The sequence below is a fragment of the Palaemon carinicauda genome, chromosome 23, assembly GCF_036898095.1.
Source record: "Palaemon carinicauda isolate YSFRI2023 chromosome 23, ASM3689809v2, whole genome shotgun sequence".
Lineage (NCBI taxonomy): Eukaryota > Metazoa > Arthropoda > Malacostraca > Decapoda > Palaemonidae > Palaemon > Palaemon carinicauda.
The window spans coordinates 64,855,193-64,871,304 of NC_090747.1; the positions used below are offsets into that span (position 1 = coordinate 64,855,193).

Consider the following 16,112-nt stretch of genomic DNA (forward strand, 5'->3'; position numbering starts at 1 on the left):
GAATATCAGCATATTTATTATATCGTATCAAAATGCGGTGTCTTCCAAGTCATTAGGATCACTACCAAGTCTAGTGTAAAGTCTTTGTACTCTACTTGCAGAATCTCTCACAGTAACTACCCACAGGACCAAGAAAGGAAGAAGGAGTACAAAGAATGCTGCAAAGGCCAACACTCTTAGGTCTTCTCTAGACCATTTAGAGGTATGAATTTTTGGTTGAGGCAGTGCAGTAGTAGTGACCGGAGAAGAACCACTGAGCAGAGAAGATAGATGCGTAGATTCTGGTTGGGGTAGCAACATAGACAATGGATCTGCCGAGACTAACGATGAAGGCGGTGGCTCGGCTGACAGTGAAGACAGTTTTGTTTGATATAAAGGTGATGAAATTGGTTCTTCTGAAGGTGATGGTGATGAGACTGTTTCTACAGATACTAACTGATAAGAACTTATTTCTGTAACTGGTGGAGCTACAGCATTTAAAGCCAAAATCGACGGAACTGAAAGTCCTTCTGAGGAGTAGTTTGAGAGCAGTGGTTCTCCTGGAGCAATTGGTGAAGGAACCTCCTCCTGCAAGCAAAAAATAGTAGAATTTAAATGAAACGGAAGATAATTTCAAAATATAAGAATACTGTAGTTTTTGAATAAAATATAATCCTTCTCACAAAGATTATTGTTATGAAGATATTGCACTTATAGATTTAAATTAAACAATGAAATAAAATTCAAGGACTTGTGGTTAGATCAAGCTACCATTCGTTCTCCATCCTTGGTCAACTTTACGTCAGTAATAGCAAAAGGGGGATTATGGCTTAGAGCCTTGATCTTATGATGATGTCACATCTCCACCAAATGATACACGAGGAAATGACTGATAAAGGACTGGAAATTTGACCAAGATCTTATAGATAGATGGACTGGCCACGTGCTGAGAACAGGAGAGAAAATGGTAAGAAGCTATGTAAGTGAAGTGGGAAGGACCAAGAGGGAACTCTGCCACATGGCAACTTTAAAAATGTAGAGTATAGAAAGGATGAGATTATTCATATGATTTCCTACCCTGTAATGAGAATGATAATGAGTCACTTGATTTATAGTTTTACAGTATATATATAATCCGAGTCTTTGCTTTGCATTGCTCAGTTCTGAGATTACGAAACGGTGGTTGTGCTTTGCGTCTTCAATACAAAAGTAGACAAAAGAGGAGATTTAAGTTTGGAGGTAAATGATAACAGAGAAGATTATGAATTTGTATTCGGAGAGTAGCTTGATTTTTTTTAAATCTATGGTTTCATGAGAACAATAATCAGGTGTACACTTGATAAGAAGATTGAGGAGTTAATTGATATTGTAATGATGAAGAGATGAATAGCTGGGGGCATATCTAATCATTATTTGCTAGAGGTGAAAGATAAAGTTGAAGTATGAGGGGTGGAACTGTAGCTGTAGAGATAATCAAGATAAGTTAAATTAGTAACACAATATCAAGGAGAGAATTTACAAAAAATGTCTAAGATTAAAGAAACCATTGAAATAGCACATAAATTATGCAAAAAGGTTGGCAAGGATCATAGAATTTGCAGGGAGCATTCATGTGATTCTAAGAGGGCAGGAGGAAATAAAAGAGTGAGATGGGGAAATAAGAAGCATAGAGAGGGAACAACTGAGGTCACTCAAGGTGTAATTGTAACAGAGACAAGATTACGTACAGAAATAAAGGAGGAATAAGAGGATATTAGAAAAAAAATATGTGAGAAAAATGGGTTGCAGATAAACAATTACTAAATGCAGAAATAAAAGTTAATGAGCAAATGTATCTCAGAAACAATAAAATGCTGGCAGAAGGGAATGCAAAGTCAATGTTGCACTTCCTTCTGTTGTGAAAACAAAGTCAATGTTGCACTTCCTTCTGTTGTGAAAACAAAGTCAATGTTGCACTTCCTTCTGTTGTGAAAACAAAGTCAATGTTGCACTTCCTTCTGTTGTGAAAACAAAGTCAATGTTGCACTTCCTTCTGTTGTGAAAACAAAGTCAATGTTGCACTTCCTTCTGCTGTGAAAACCAAGTCAATGTTGCACTTAGAAATTGCATGATGCAGATTTTTGCATCTCCATCATTCTACAGTATGTTGTCAATGATTTGCCAGTAGATACGGTATGGAAAAAAGCAATACTGTACTTCATGCAGTACAGTATACGACAGATGGTATCACAGACGGTCAGGGCACCAGCCACCCATTGAGATACTACCGCTAGAGTGTTATTGTCTTCTTTGGCTGGCCAGATAGTACTACATTAGATCCTCTGTTTATGACTCATTTTTCCTTTGCCTACACTTACACAGAATAGTCTGGCCTAATATTTCTGTGTTCTCCTCTGTCCTCATACACCTGACAACACTGAGATTACCAAATAATTCTTCGCTGAAGGGGTTAACTACTGCAATGTAATTGTTCAGTGGTTATTTTCCTCTGGAAAGAGACTCTTTAGCTATAGTAAGCAGCTTTTCTAGAAGGACACTTCAAAACCAAAACATTGTTCTCTAGTCTTGGGTAATGCCATAGCCTCTGTACCATGGTCTTCCACTGTCTTGGGGTAGAGTTCTCTTGCTTGAGGGTACAATCTGGCACACTATTATATCTTATTTCTCTCCCTCTAGTTTTAAGTTTTTATAGTTTACATATGGAAGATGTATGTTAATGTTATTACCGTTCTTAAAATATTTTGTTTTAATTTTTCATTACTTCTCTTGCAGTTAATTTATTTCCTTATTTCCTTTCTTCACTGGACTATTTTTCCATTTTGATGCCATTGGGCTTATAGCATCCTGCTTTTCCAACTAGGGTTGTAGCTTAGCAAGTAATAATAATGTAAAGAGCGTAATACATTTCTGATGCTTTAAATGTGAATGAAGAAATAACAGAGAGGTGATTGGACTGATCAATTTGGGCTACAGTCTTGCATTGGGGCTTATGAAGCCATTTAGTTTCTAACTGCCACCGAGAAAAAATCAATTACACCATGAGGTAAAAATGAAGCAGGCATGGAGATAAAGTAGAATGATATAAATCAGGTGCAGCTAAGGGCAAAAATAATGTTTACAGTGCACGGGAAGAAGAAAACCTAATGGCAAGAGAAAAAGACCAATTCCAAAAGTCATTATCCTCATTCTGTAATCTACTAATGGGAATTATTATAAAAGAAATGATATAAAAATCCTTCTAGAAGTCAATGAAAATTGTAAAACAGATCACATTGTAAAATATGAATCCTAATACTAATAAAGGCCAAGCATTACTGTACTATGTTCTCAAACACTCCTAGTACAATATTGTATCCTGATACATGAATAAACTGATGGGTAATGTGACATTGCATGTACTGCACTGTATCTGAATGCAAAAAAACTGGGCAACCTCAAAACAAATGTATTGGTTAATTACAGAAGTTGGATTGAACACTAATTTAATCATGAAATTCTTATTTATGACAAAACCAAAAACTAATAATACTGAATGTATTTCATACCACTTGCAGTTCAAGCATTGAACTAGTTCCACATTACTAGTAACAAGTAAAAGATGTGATCCGATTGGTCAAACCAACCATACAATATATGACTTGAGTTTCTTGTTTATACACCATACGTTTACATATGGCTTTGTGAGTAACAACAATGGATTATTAAAAAAGTTGACCCACCAGATCTAAACTAATCTAAGAATAATTTTGGTTATAAAAATAAAGATCCACAGGAAAATGTGACCTATCTATGTTGGATTATAATGATAATGTTATAAATAATAGATGAATTCTGAAATCAATCTAACATTTATAAGACCTGTATTTCCGTTCAGAGATTCTGAAAATGTACAGTACAATGTACTCAGATTCATGTGGAGTGCTCATGGAACATGTGTGTGGAAATTGCCAAATTTAATTTCTAAACTTTTGAGAATGCAATGAAAATAATTCAAACTCATCTAAGTGAAAATCTTGAAAACAACAATCGCATAACGTACTTAACGGAGTTTAAAGTACAGTACAGTAAAGTACAATGAAGATCCATTGTTGTAACTTAAGTTTTGAAGTACGTCAGATCGCACATAAATACAGTACTGCAAGTAAGCTCCTAAGTCACTCAGCGCTGTACAGTTAAAATTATAGCCATGGACAAGAAAACATTATTATGAAAAACACAAATATTTAGGGAGAACATAAATATGGAGTTTTTATGATAAAACAAAGTTTTATGAATACTTACCTGGCAGTTATATATATATAGCTGAGTCTCAGACTGCGGCAGAATTAAATCGAAAATCGCGGCAACCGCCTTGTGGTGGTTGTGTGGTTAGATGGTTAACAACCCTTACAGGGTGGTACTTGGAATCATTCCCATTTTCTGTTCCTCAGATTATCTTTGCCCGACCTGTCTCCTGAGGGGAGGTGGGTGGGCTTTAAAATATATATATAACTGCCAGGTAAGTATTCATAAAACTTTGTTTTATCATAAAAACTCCATTTTTATGAATAGAACTTACCTGGCAGTTATATATATATAGCTGATTCACACATTTGGAGGAGGGAAACAGACAGAAAAAAAACATAGTTGGGGAAACAACAAAAGAGTTGTAGGAGAACAAACACCTTGATTCCTTACCTGCTAAGGTAGCTGACTTCAAAGGTAACTGCCTCTAGAGTCGCTTTCCCTTAGGAGTGTTCAGCCAGGAGTAGACCCGCTACGCTGCAAACAACTCAATCGAGTATGTCAAAGGGGTAGGACCAACAACTTGACTAGACTTCAGAAAACTACCTTCCCATATAAAAAACCTGCAACCTTACTAAAGCTAACCATCTAACCTTGCAGAAATAGATATAAACTATCTATCTGGACTGAGGGAACCGTACCACAGGACGAGGACCTCAGACAACCGTAAAAAAAAAACACAAACCCATATACAAGTACATAAACTAAGGTTGAGTGGGGGTAGTAACTCCTTTGCCTAATACAGAAGCCGCAGCTACGTAAGGGCCCAAGGTATAACACTTATCGTAGTCCACTCTTACCTCTCTGAGGTAATGAGAAGCGAAGACAGAGTTGCTCCTCTAGAACGTTGTGTCCATGATCTGCTTAACTGACATATTTTTCCGGTATGCCAGCGAAGCAGCAATGGCCCTTACTTCGTGAGCCCGTACTTTTAACAGGGCGAAGTTTTCTTCCTCACAAAAGAGGTGGGCTTCCCTAATAGTTTCCCTCAGGAAAAAGGACAAAGCATTCTTTGACAGGGGTTTTTGAGGATCCTTCACTGAACACCATAAGGAGTTGGAAGCACCCCTCACGCTCTTAGTGTGAGCCAAATACGTCTTGAGAGCCCTAACCGGGCAGAGGAGGCTTTCCTGTTCCTGACCTACTAGATCCGTGAGGTTAGGGACTTCAAAAGTCCTAGGCCAGGGTTTCGAAGGGTTCTCATTCTTGGCGAGAAAGTCGAACCTCAAGGAACAAACCGCTCCATTTAGGGTGAAGCCTACACGCTTCTCGATTGCCTGGACCTCGCTGATCCTCCTGGCAGTCGCTAGAGACAAAAGGAAGAGGGTTTTCTTAGTCAGATCTCACAGAGAAGCTTGCGAGATAGGCTCAAACTTCCTGGAGCACAAGAACTTAAGCACCACATCCAGGTTCCAAGAAGGGGGCCTTAAGTGCACCTGCTTCGTTGTCTCAAAAGACCTAATGAGGTCCTGCAAGTCCTTATTCTGAGATAACTCTAAGCCTCTATGCCTAAAGACGGTTGAGAGCATGCTCCTGTATCCTTTAATGGTAGATACAGCCAGCTTAGCATCCTGCCTGAGGTACAAAAGAAAGTCTGCAATCTGGCTCAGAGAGGTAGAGGACGAGGAAACCTTGCGCCTCCTGCACCAAGCTCTAAAGGTCTCCCACTTTGACTGGTAGACTCTTTGTGAAGAGATCCTCCTTGCCCTGGCAATAGCTTTCGCCGCTTGTACTGAAAAGCCTCGGGATCTAACGAGCTTCTCGACAGTCTGAAGGCAGTCAGATTGAGAGCGAGGGGGTTTTGGTGAAATCTCTCGAAGTGGGGTTGTCTGAGAAGATCTGGACTTGCCGGGAGTCTTCTTGGAAAGTCCATCAGTAACCCTACCACTTCGGTGAACCATTCCCTCGCAGGCCAGAATGGAGCCACTAGGGTCATTCGTCCCGAATCGAGGAGAGCGAACTTCCTGACAACCAGATTGATGATCTTGAACGGGGGAAAGGCATACATGTCCAGCCCCGTCCAATCCATCAAGAAGGCGTCCACTGCAACAGCTTCCTCGTCCGGTACTAGGGAGCAGTAGTTCGGGATCCTCTTGTTTAGAACGGAGGCGAAAAGGTCTATTACTGGTCTGCCCCACAACTTCCAGAGGCTCCGACAGATATGCGGATTGAGAGTCCACTCTGTAGGAAGGACCTGTCCCCTCCTGCTGAGCATGTCTGCCCTGATGTTTCTCTGCCCTTGAACAAACCTTGTCAACAGCTGGGTCTCGTTCTCGCTCGCCCAGAGGAGAAGCTCTCTCGCAGTTGAGAACAGAGAGAGGGAGTGAGTTCCCCCTTGCTTCCTTATGTACGCGAGAGCTGTGGTGTTGTCGGAATTGATCTCCACAGTCTTTCCCGAGACCGAGGTCTTGAAGGCCTTGAGCCCTAATAAAATGGCCATCAACTCCTTCCTGTTGATATGCCAACTGACCTGACTCACTTCCCAAATACCTGAGACCTCTTTGTTCCCTAGTGTTGCTCCCCAGCCTGACTCGGACGCGTCTGAGAATAACACTAGGTCGGGGTTCTTCTTGAACAAAGAGATCCCTTTTCCCAACAGAGCTGGGTCCAGCCACCACATTAAAAGATCCTTGATCTCTGTCGGGATGGGAAAAGAAAAAGTGTCCTCCTGGATCTTTCTGTTCCAAACCTTTGCGAGGAAGTGTTGCAGAGGCCTTAGGTGCAGTCTCCCCAAAGGGACAAACTGCTCCAAGGAGGATAGAGCTCCCAGCAGACTCATCCACTCCTTCGCTGAGCATTCCTGCTTCCTCAAAAAGTCTTTGACTTTGTCCAGGCACCTGGTCTGCCTCTCCTGGGAGGGAGAAGCCTGAAAAAGAACTGAATTCAGAACTATCCCCAAATAGAGAATAGTCTGATTCGGCTCGGTCTGAGACTTCCCCCAGTTGACGATGAGTCCCAGGTCCTGAGTGATCGTATAAGTTTTCATTAGGTCCTCCAGACATTTCTCTTTCGACTGTGACCGGATCAGCCAGTCGTCTAGATAGAAGGAGACCCTTATCCCCTCCTGGTGTAACCAGCCTGCCACATTTGCCATAAGTCTGGTGAAGACTTGGGGAGCTGTGCTGAGACTGAAGCAAAGTGCCCTGAACTGGAAGCACTTGCCCTGGAACACAAACCTCAGATATCTCCTCGAAGACGGATGAATGGGGACGTGAAAATAAGCGTCCTGTAGGTCGAGAGAAACCATCCAGTCTCCTGGACGAACTGCAGCCAGCACTGACTGAGTCGTCTCCATGGAGAACTTTGTTTTCTCCACGAAGGCGTTCAGAGAGCTGACATCTAGGACTGGTCTCCATCCACCCGAGTTCTTGGGAACCAGAAACAGGCGATTGTAAAAGCCTGGTGAGGCGAGGTCTTGAACTGGCGCTATTGCTCCCTTGACCAACATCTGGTCGACTAGCTCCAGAAGAGCCTTTCCCAAGACTGCCAAAAACGAGACAGTCTTGCCCCTACTGGAGTCTGGAGGACTTCCATCTCATTTTTTGGACCAAGGCCTAAACGCACCCCTGCTGGTCCTTGGCCCTGACTTGTCTTCTCCCCCTAAAATCCGCTCTCGAGGAGATCCTTCCCCGAAAGGGCTGTTGAAACTTCTTCTCCTCCTTCTTCAGAGGAGCAGGAGCAACAGGTAAGGTCTTCCTAGCCGACCGAGACAAAAGGTCCTGAGTAGCCTTCTGAGCCAGAGAAAGGGAGATATCTCTGACCAGAGCTTCAGGAAAAAGATGATGAGAAAAAGGGGCGTAAAGCAGCTCCGACTTCTGGGCAACAGTCACAGATCTAGAGGTGAAGGAGCACAAATAGGGCCCTCTTCTTTAAGACCCCTGCTGAGAAAAGGGAAGCCAATTCATTAGCTCCATCCCTTAGAGCTTTGTCCATGCAGGACATGATACTCGTCAGGTCCTTCTTGTCCTCCAGGAGTTCAGACTTCCTAGCCAGAGTCCCGAGAGACCAGTCCAGGAAGCTGAAAACCTCGAAAACCCTGAAAATTCCCTTGACGAGGTGATCAAGCTCCGACATGGACCACATCACCTTGGCAGAGTTTAAAGCATGCCTTCTTGCCGAGTCCACAAGAGCCGAGAAGTCACCTTGGGAGGAGGAAGGCACTCCTAACCCCAAAGGTTCCCCTGTCTCATACCACATACCGGCCTTGGAAGCGAGCCGGGACGGTGGAAAAGAAAAGGTGGTCTTGACAGCTTGTCTCCGTTCCTCCATCCAATCAACCACTTTAGCGAGAGCTTTCCTGGCCGAAATTGAAAGTTTCATTTTGATGAAGGCCGAAGATTTAGTAGCTTTCTTCCTGGTAAATTGAGACTGAGGAGAACGAGGGGCCGAAGGTTGAAATTCCTCCCCATAAAGTTCCAAAAGAGAGCGAGAAAGAACCTTGTAATCGCTAGAAGAGTCGGCAGGTTTTTCTTCCTCTTCCGAAATATCTTCGAGGTCCTGCTCAAGGATAACATCCCGAAGAGTTGGGCTGCCAGCAGTCTGGCAGCGAGAGGTGTTTGAATCCTGGCGCCGAGCGCCGCTAACATCCAGTCGGCGAGAGGCGGTATCGTCACGATGACGAGCAGCGGTATCGTCACAATGACGAGAGGCAGTATCGTCACGATGACGAGAAACGGAAGCGTCCTGAAGATGCAGGCTGCCGTCGCCTTGAAAATGCAGACTGCATTCATCCTGTTTCCTAAGAAACGAGGCAGTAACGTCCAGGTGTTTCGAAAGGGAAACGGAATCGTCACGGCGCCGAGAACGAGAGGCAGTATCGTCCTGGTGGCAGGAGGGGGGGGAAGGAAATTCCTGGCAGCGTGCCGATGAAGAGGGTGCACGTTGTCGTACGGCCGACGAAGTGCGCAGAGGTTTCTTGGGAGAGATACTAAAATCTCTCTTAGAAGAAGATCTCTTAACAGGCAAAGAGACGTCCTTACGTCTGACGGACTGAGAAGGGTGGCTGAAAGCTTTAACTAACGATGAAAGTTGTTCCTGCATAACAACCATGAAAGCTTTAGCAACCTTCGCTGGCTCTCGCGGTGCCGAAGACGGCAGTTGTCGTACGGCTTGACTGGGAGCGCTGGCATAAGAAGCAGGGAGTCTAGCAGGATTAACTGGGCTAAGGACTCTCTGTTTCGCCCTTTTAACAGGAACATCGAAATCGTCTTCCGAAGGATCAGGGTCTCTGCTACTCGAACCGGGAGAGGGAGAACGAGACTGCACGTCCCGGTTCCACCCTCTCTTCATTGGTCTTGATTCGTAACGCCAATTACGTCTGGGAGAACGATCAGGCGAAGACACAAACATATCCGACACGCCTTTCCTATGGCGGTCAAGAGCAGCCTGGGAGATCGCAACAGGACTGTCTGAGGCGACGACTGACCGAGGATAAGCACCTCTCACCCCCTTTCGGCTTTCGACGTACCTTCTCCCTTGGTCCTGGGAGCTTGGTAGAGGTCTAGACCTAGGGGTATGACAGATTCGATCAGTCGCCACCTCCACTGCACTTCACAAGCACTAATTTCACCAACACCCTTACCTTCAAAGGCCTCCAACTGTGCTTTAATGGCCTCCAATTCAGCAGCTAATTTAGCATACCCAGGGTCATCCGTAGGCACAGGTCCTGTAGAAGGGGCAGGAGTCACTACATTTGTGGAAGGAATACCTTCCAAAGGGGTTACAAGCAAAGGGTCAATAGATAAATCTAAGCTAGGCTCACTAGCAGACTTTGACTTTGATTTAGCTCTTCTAACTCTATCAATCTCGAGTTTGCGCACATAGCGCTGCATGGCTAACCAATCATTATCACTTAAAACCTCGCATTCCTTGCACTTATTATCTAAGGAACATTCAAACCCCCTGCAACCCATACAGATAGTGTGAGGGTCAACCGAAAGTTTCGGCAACCTCACCTTGCAAATATCATTCGCACAAACACGATAATGAATTTTCTCACTCATGATAATAAAGGAAAAAAGACAAAAAACAAAAACAACACGATTGCCAAATCCCAACACAGTGTACTTCACCAAAAACGAAGTCCAAACAGGCGATGAAGGGAAAGCGATCCGAAAAAACTCTGAAAGGCGGACCAACGATGTTGTCGATCCGGCCGGCAGAGATAATCTGAGGAATAGAAAATGGGAATGATTCCAAGTACCACCCTGTAAGGGTTGTTAACCATCTAACCACACAACCACCACAAGGCGGTTGCCGCGATTTTCGATTTAATTCTGCTGCAGTCAGAGACTCAGCTATATATATATAACTGCCAGGTAAGTTCTATTCATAAAAATGGAATGATAAAATGAGTGACCAATAAATCATACAATTCCTTTATGGGAGCTGTTGTGTCTACGGAACGTTAAGTAGAAACCGTTTTAACCCGAGGATTTATTATATGCAAAGTATTCGATGCAGTTAAATAGTAAAATATTCAATGCAAATAATCTTCATATCATCAGCGATAAAAAAAGAAAAAGAAAAAAAAAAGATAATCTATACAGTACTATGATAAACACTAAAATTTCTATTACGTTTGCACCTTGTTCTATTTTCCGATAGGAACTATTTTAAACTAGAGAGACACTCAGTAGAGTGCAAACCTCCACTGCAGCAGCTTATTTCTCGACCTTAACATGTACACAATTGCCGTGGATTTTCATACACTCAAATGTGAACCTAGTTTGAAGTCTGTGACAACGATGTCCAAACTTATGGCCGATTACATGAATTTGACATTTTGCTTGACTGTGACCATGACCTTCCAAAATTTAATCATTTCTAGATTTTTACATAACAGTTAACCCTTACAAGTTTCATTACTCTATGATTAAAATTGTGGCCAGAAAGGTGTTTACAAACACACAAACAGGTGTAAAACATAACCTCCTTCCAACTTTGTTGGCAGAGGTAATAACTTTTTCTTATACCTTAATAGTGAAAATAGATAATTTAAATTTATAATTATTGCATCATCTTCCCTTAAAAAATTACAGCATGACTCACCTCATCATCATACTGGCCCAACTCGTCAGCCTTCGAAGCCAATGTTAGGCACAGACACTCACGAAAACATAGAACCAAGAACAACAGACCTAAAATTGTTCTGGTAATCATTCTGGCCTCTCAATGGTTTACCTGAAGGCCATGACAAGCACTCTGTACTGTACTTTATTCTAAACTCCCCGCAAATTATCTTCATGTTTATCTTATCTTATTGCTCTTTCTATCTTTATAGTGTTGCTACTACAATAATCTTACTGCCTTTTATCTGATATGGTTACAGTTACATTGATTATAAAGATAAAGATTATCCACTTATTTTCATCCTTAGTAAAGTCACGTATCTAAGTTTACCGGCTTCATTTTGCATGATCAAAATTTCCTATCATTATTGTATACACAAAGTTTTACTCTTTTTACCTTTTTATAAATGGAAAATGTTTCTGTAAAATTTTGCATGACAACTAGTAAAATAATGTATACACAGCATAATACAAATACAAAACAACAATATTAATAATGCATGATTAAAACGACATTATAGATTAGTGTTGAAGTTCTCTCTAATTTGATAGAAATTTGCAAATACTGTACTGTATTACCAAATCATCTTGAACCCTTCATGTACAGTATTGTGTATATTTCCACATTATTGTTCATCAAAATTATTATTGTATTATCTGAACGATACTAATAAAACAAGAAATACCAATAATGTACTATACATTTCAAGAGTAACTTGATGACCTAACCCAAGAATCAAAATATCATTCAGGGCTTTTAAAAAAGTCTAAATACTGTATTCACTATCATTGCTCTTACAGGCAAATAATATGCACTAATCATCTCAAAATTTTTATTATCATACAGTACTGTATGTTTGCATTATGGAACGTACATTGAAAATATCATAATGTATTCTATGCAACAATCACAGCTTTTCAGTCACTTTAAAATCTATAAAACATATAAACGAAACGCAAAAATGCACCATTTACTCTTTAGTCTCCTCCTCCTCCTCGTCCATCTCAACATCACTGTCCATGTCCTCATCATCGTTGTCATCTTCCCCCTCATCCTTATCTTCATCATCGTCATCATCATCATCATCATCATCATCATCATCATCATCGTCTTCATCCTCCTCATTATCGTCGCCATCATCATCATCACTTTCCGCGTCAGAATCCTTTTCTTTGTTGTTGTCATCATCTTCCTCAATTTTTTCTTCCTCAGACATGTCTTCTTCCTCAACCAAGGTCTTCTCTTCTGTACGCTTCTTCTTCGATTTGGTCTTCTTCGACACTTCGGCAATGATCCTTTGCATGACATCCTCCTCGAGGTCTTCCTCGTTGATTACGACATTTCCTCTCTAAAAGAACAGAAAATGAATATATCAAAACCAACAGAATCAACATTGAAATATTTCGATACACATCCACATAGCATGACCTTTAATAAATACATTACTACTGTATTATTCTAAAGTAGCCACTCGAATCAACAACTACTTTGGGGTCCGGTGTTTAGGTTAAAAAAAAAAAATAATAAACAAACAAACATTAACAAACAACAGCTATTGTATATCCCTCACTTGTACCATCTTCAATGAAGTAATCAATATCAGTAAAGAAAGGTTTAATTAAAACCATTACTCGTTACTTAGAATATACAGCAAAGGGCTCACACGACCGAGGCCCCCTCTATAACTTGGGCCTCATTGAAACAATACAATTAAGAAATAGTCTTAAGTAGGGCATTAACAATGAGGGTTATTACAGTATTATCAAAAGGAAGGAGATTAACCAGCCAAATGAATCCAACTATACTCAACTAACTTGAAAGATGACAAATTTTAAGTCATAGAACCTTAAAAAATCGCCAATAAACTTTTTTTTTGCAATGTATAAACAATCAAGGAGAACATTTATAACAAAGTAATTTGTATTTTTCATAACTAAACAAACCTGAGTTATTCACATAGAAGTACAACTTCAGCAGAACTGGAACACTGCTTTTAAAAATTTCAAAGTTTTAACAATAACAGGTTGTTACCAGTCAATAGCAGGGAGGCAATGCCCCACGTCAACTCACTACGACTTCATTTTGATTTCAGACAGGACTTATGGGAGTAGTAAGTGATGGTGAGTAAAGTTATTGTAAAGAACCTAGATTTGTATCATCTCCTACGCCTTTTGATGCAAAGGCCAACGGTCAGATTTCGCTAGTCGTCTCCATCAGTGAGTGAGTGTAAGAACATATCTACGTGAAACATCTGTGACTATGTCTCAGGCAAAATGCGTGCAAAGGTTTGTGTACACACACAGTAATACCTAATACGAAAGTTTCTGTAAATAAAAAATTCATAATACTAAACGAAATGCGAAGATTTTTCCGCCTATTATGAAAAAAATCTCATAATACGAAATGAGATACAGAACGAGATTTGCCCATCCGCGGAGGATAATTTCATATTTCGCATGGCGCCAAACTGTAAACTCCCTACTCTGATGCTAGTTACCACCGAAAGTTTCCACTCGCCTATTGGTCATCATCTATCTCATCATGCACCAACATATGGGAGTTCCTCGACCATTTCGATTCTGAAGTACTATTGTTCATATTGGATTTGGGTTGGTGATTTCGATTTCATGGTTTTGTTTACTGTACAGTACTGTATCGTGTTATGTTTTTCAACTCATACATTATTAGACAAGGGTCCTAGGAATGTTGCTGATGTTCAGGGAAAGAAGAAGAGGATGCTTACTATGGACACGGAGCTGGAGAAAATCAAGAAGTATGAGACTGGTATGCGGTTGAGTATGATCGCTAAGGAAAATGGCCGAAATACATCGACGACAAGCACCAACCTCAAGCAGAAAGCAGCCATCAAAGCAGCTACATCTTCTAAGGGCGTGACTGTTTTCTCCACCATGATGAGCTGGAGAGACTGCTTCTCCTTTGGATTAAGAACAAAGAAATCGCTGGAAACACAATCACTGAGATGACAATCTCCTACAAGGCCAGTGCCATTTTTGGTGATCTCGTGCGTTCTCAGGCCAAAGACACAGGAGAGGGGATATCGCAGGTGGCATCTCTAGAGTTCAAGACTTCTCGGGGGTGGTTTGAAAAATTCCTTCAGTGGTGCGGCATGGGGAGGCTGCCCGCTCCGACACGAAAGTGACCGAAGCCTTTGTTAAAACGTTCAGCGAGTTGACTATCAAGGAAGGCTACTGTCCCCAGCAAGTCTTCAACTTTGACAAAATGACAAATTTGGAAGTAATTTGTATTTTTCCTAACAATACAAATCTGTTGCTATCTATAGGGGATACTACATTTGGCGACGCTGAAAGACGAGCCATAAGACTTTTAGAGAGGGTTAACCACCCAACTGACAGCTAGCGGGGTTGGTAGGGGAAGTCTGCTACCCCGCTCACTCACGCACCTGGGCTGAATAACCACTTATGCTTTGAGGTAGGACTTATAGGGGGATATTTGCTGGTGGGCCAATCTGTATAAATAGCAAATTTGTATTGTTAGGAAAAATACAAATTACTTCCAAATTGGTCATTTGTTCGGTCACTAATACAAACCAACGTTATTTATAGGGGATGACTTATCCCTTAGGAGGGTGGAAGTCTGTGCCAACTGGCTTCTTGGCATTGACCCAGGGTTTCCCTGTACGTGCTCTGCACGTAACTAGTAGAAACCCTATGGCTAGCTAAACACCTACGCAAGCTGTGTGCTTGTGATGCTACCAATGTGACTGTCTAAGTAAGAGCTCTTCGAGTTGTAGTAATCTTCCGATGGTACCATAGACATTACCCAATCCCCCCTCGCTAGGGGTATGGGTTACACAAGGATAACAGTTTACCCTGCAGATAGGTGAGGCCAGCTTTGCAGATGAGCCTGGGTGTTGATTACTCTAGGGAGGGGGAGGATGAAAGAAAGTGTCATTCATTCTTATGCATTTATCCCGCCACAGGACCAATGGAGAACGTCTCCATGTTCCTGTGGATCACGTCTTGCAGGTAGTGGGCGGTGAATCTCGTCCGATGCTTCCACTCACCCGCGACACATAGTAATTTCTTTTAAATGGTAGGTAGGTTGCAATGCCCCTAACATCACAAGCTCTGGGTCGTCGTATTGGAGGGTGGTCGGGATTCGGAGCCAGGTCAATGACCCTACAAATCCAAGTAGAGATGGTGTTCTTCATGACCCTCCTCGTGCAGACAAAGAGTGCTGACACTAGGGGGGTGAGCTGCTTATCTTCATTTGAGGTAATACCACAAACTCTTTACTGGGCATATTATTATGGATCATCTATTACAGTATAAAGACTCACACTCCGTTGAGGCACGAATCTAGGATCAACTACTCCCAGATTTTGAGTCTTAGCTATGAACTCAGGGATGAAGTTGAGAATTACCTCCCCCCATCCCATCCCCTAGAATGGGCGATGTCGTAGGCCAGACCATGCAGTTCACCAACTCTTTTGGCCAAAGCCAAGGCGAATAGGAACTCCATCTTCAAAGTAAGGTGGCGATCTGTTGCCTGGCATAATGGTTCGTAGGAAGTACACTTCAGAGACTGAAGGACTATGGAGGAAGTCTAACTTCCAACTGGGGCATGTAAGCTCGTAGCTTCGTATGAGGAGAGAAAGTTCCAAGGAAGAAATATTGACTCCTTTCAGTTTGAAGGCAAGGCTCAAGGCTGAGCGGTAGCCTTCCACTGCTGAAACTGAGAGGAGCATATCCTTCCAAGGGTGCAAAAGGAACTTGGCTATTATTGGAATAGAGGCA

At 41.9% G+C, this 16,112-nt stretch overlaps 2 protein-coding genes across 2 annotated transcripts in view; both read right to left on the reverse strand.

Moving 5' to 3' along the window:
• On the reverse strand, nucleotides 1–11,496 carry LOC137617143 (uncharacterized). The gene is made up of 2 exons (XM_068347000.1): nucleotides 11,314–11,496; nucleotides 1–567 (listed from the first exon to the last, which is right to left on the reverse strand). The coding sequence occupies exons 1-2, from the start codon at nucleotides 11,422–11,424 to the stop codon at nucleotides 28–30; spliced, it is 651 nt and encodes a 216-aa protein (XP_068203101.1). The 5' UTR covers nucleotides 11,425–11,496; the 3' UTR covers nucleotides 1–27.
• Nucleotides 11,497–12,152: 656 nt separating this feature from the next.
• Nucleotides 12,153–16,112, reverse strand: part of RpL24-like (ribosomal protein L24-like) — a 29,198-nt gene continuing 25,238 nt past the window's right edge. The window contains exon 4 of the mRNA XM_068346999.1: nucleotides 12,153–12,682. Coding sequence (XP_068203100.1) covers nucleotides 12,305–12,682 — 378 coding nt within the window. The 3' untranslated portion in view covers nucleotides 12,153–12,304. The remainder of the gene's footprint in view (nucleotides 12,683–16,112) is intronic.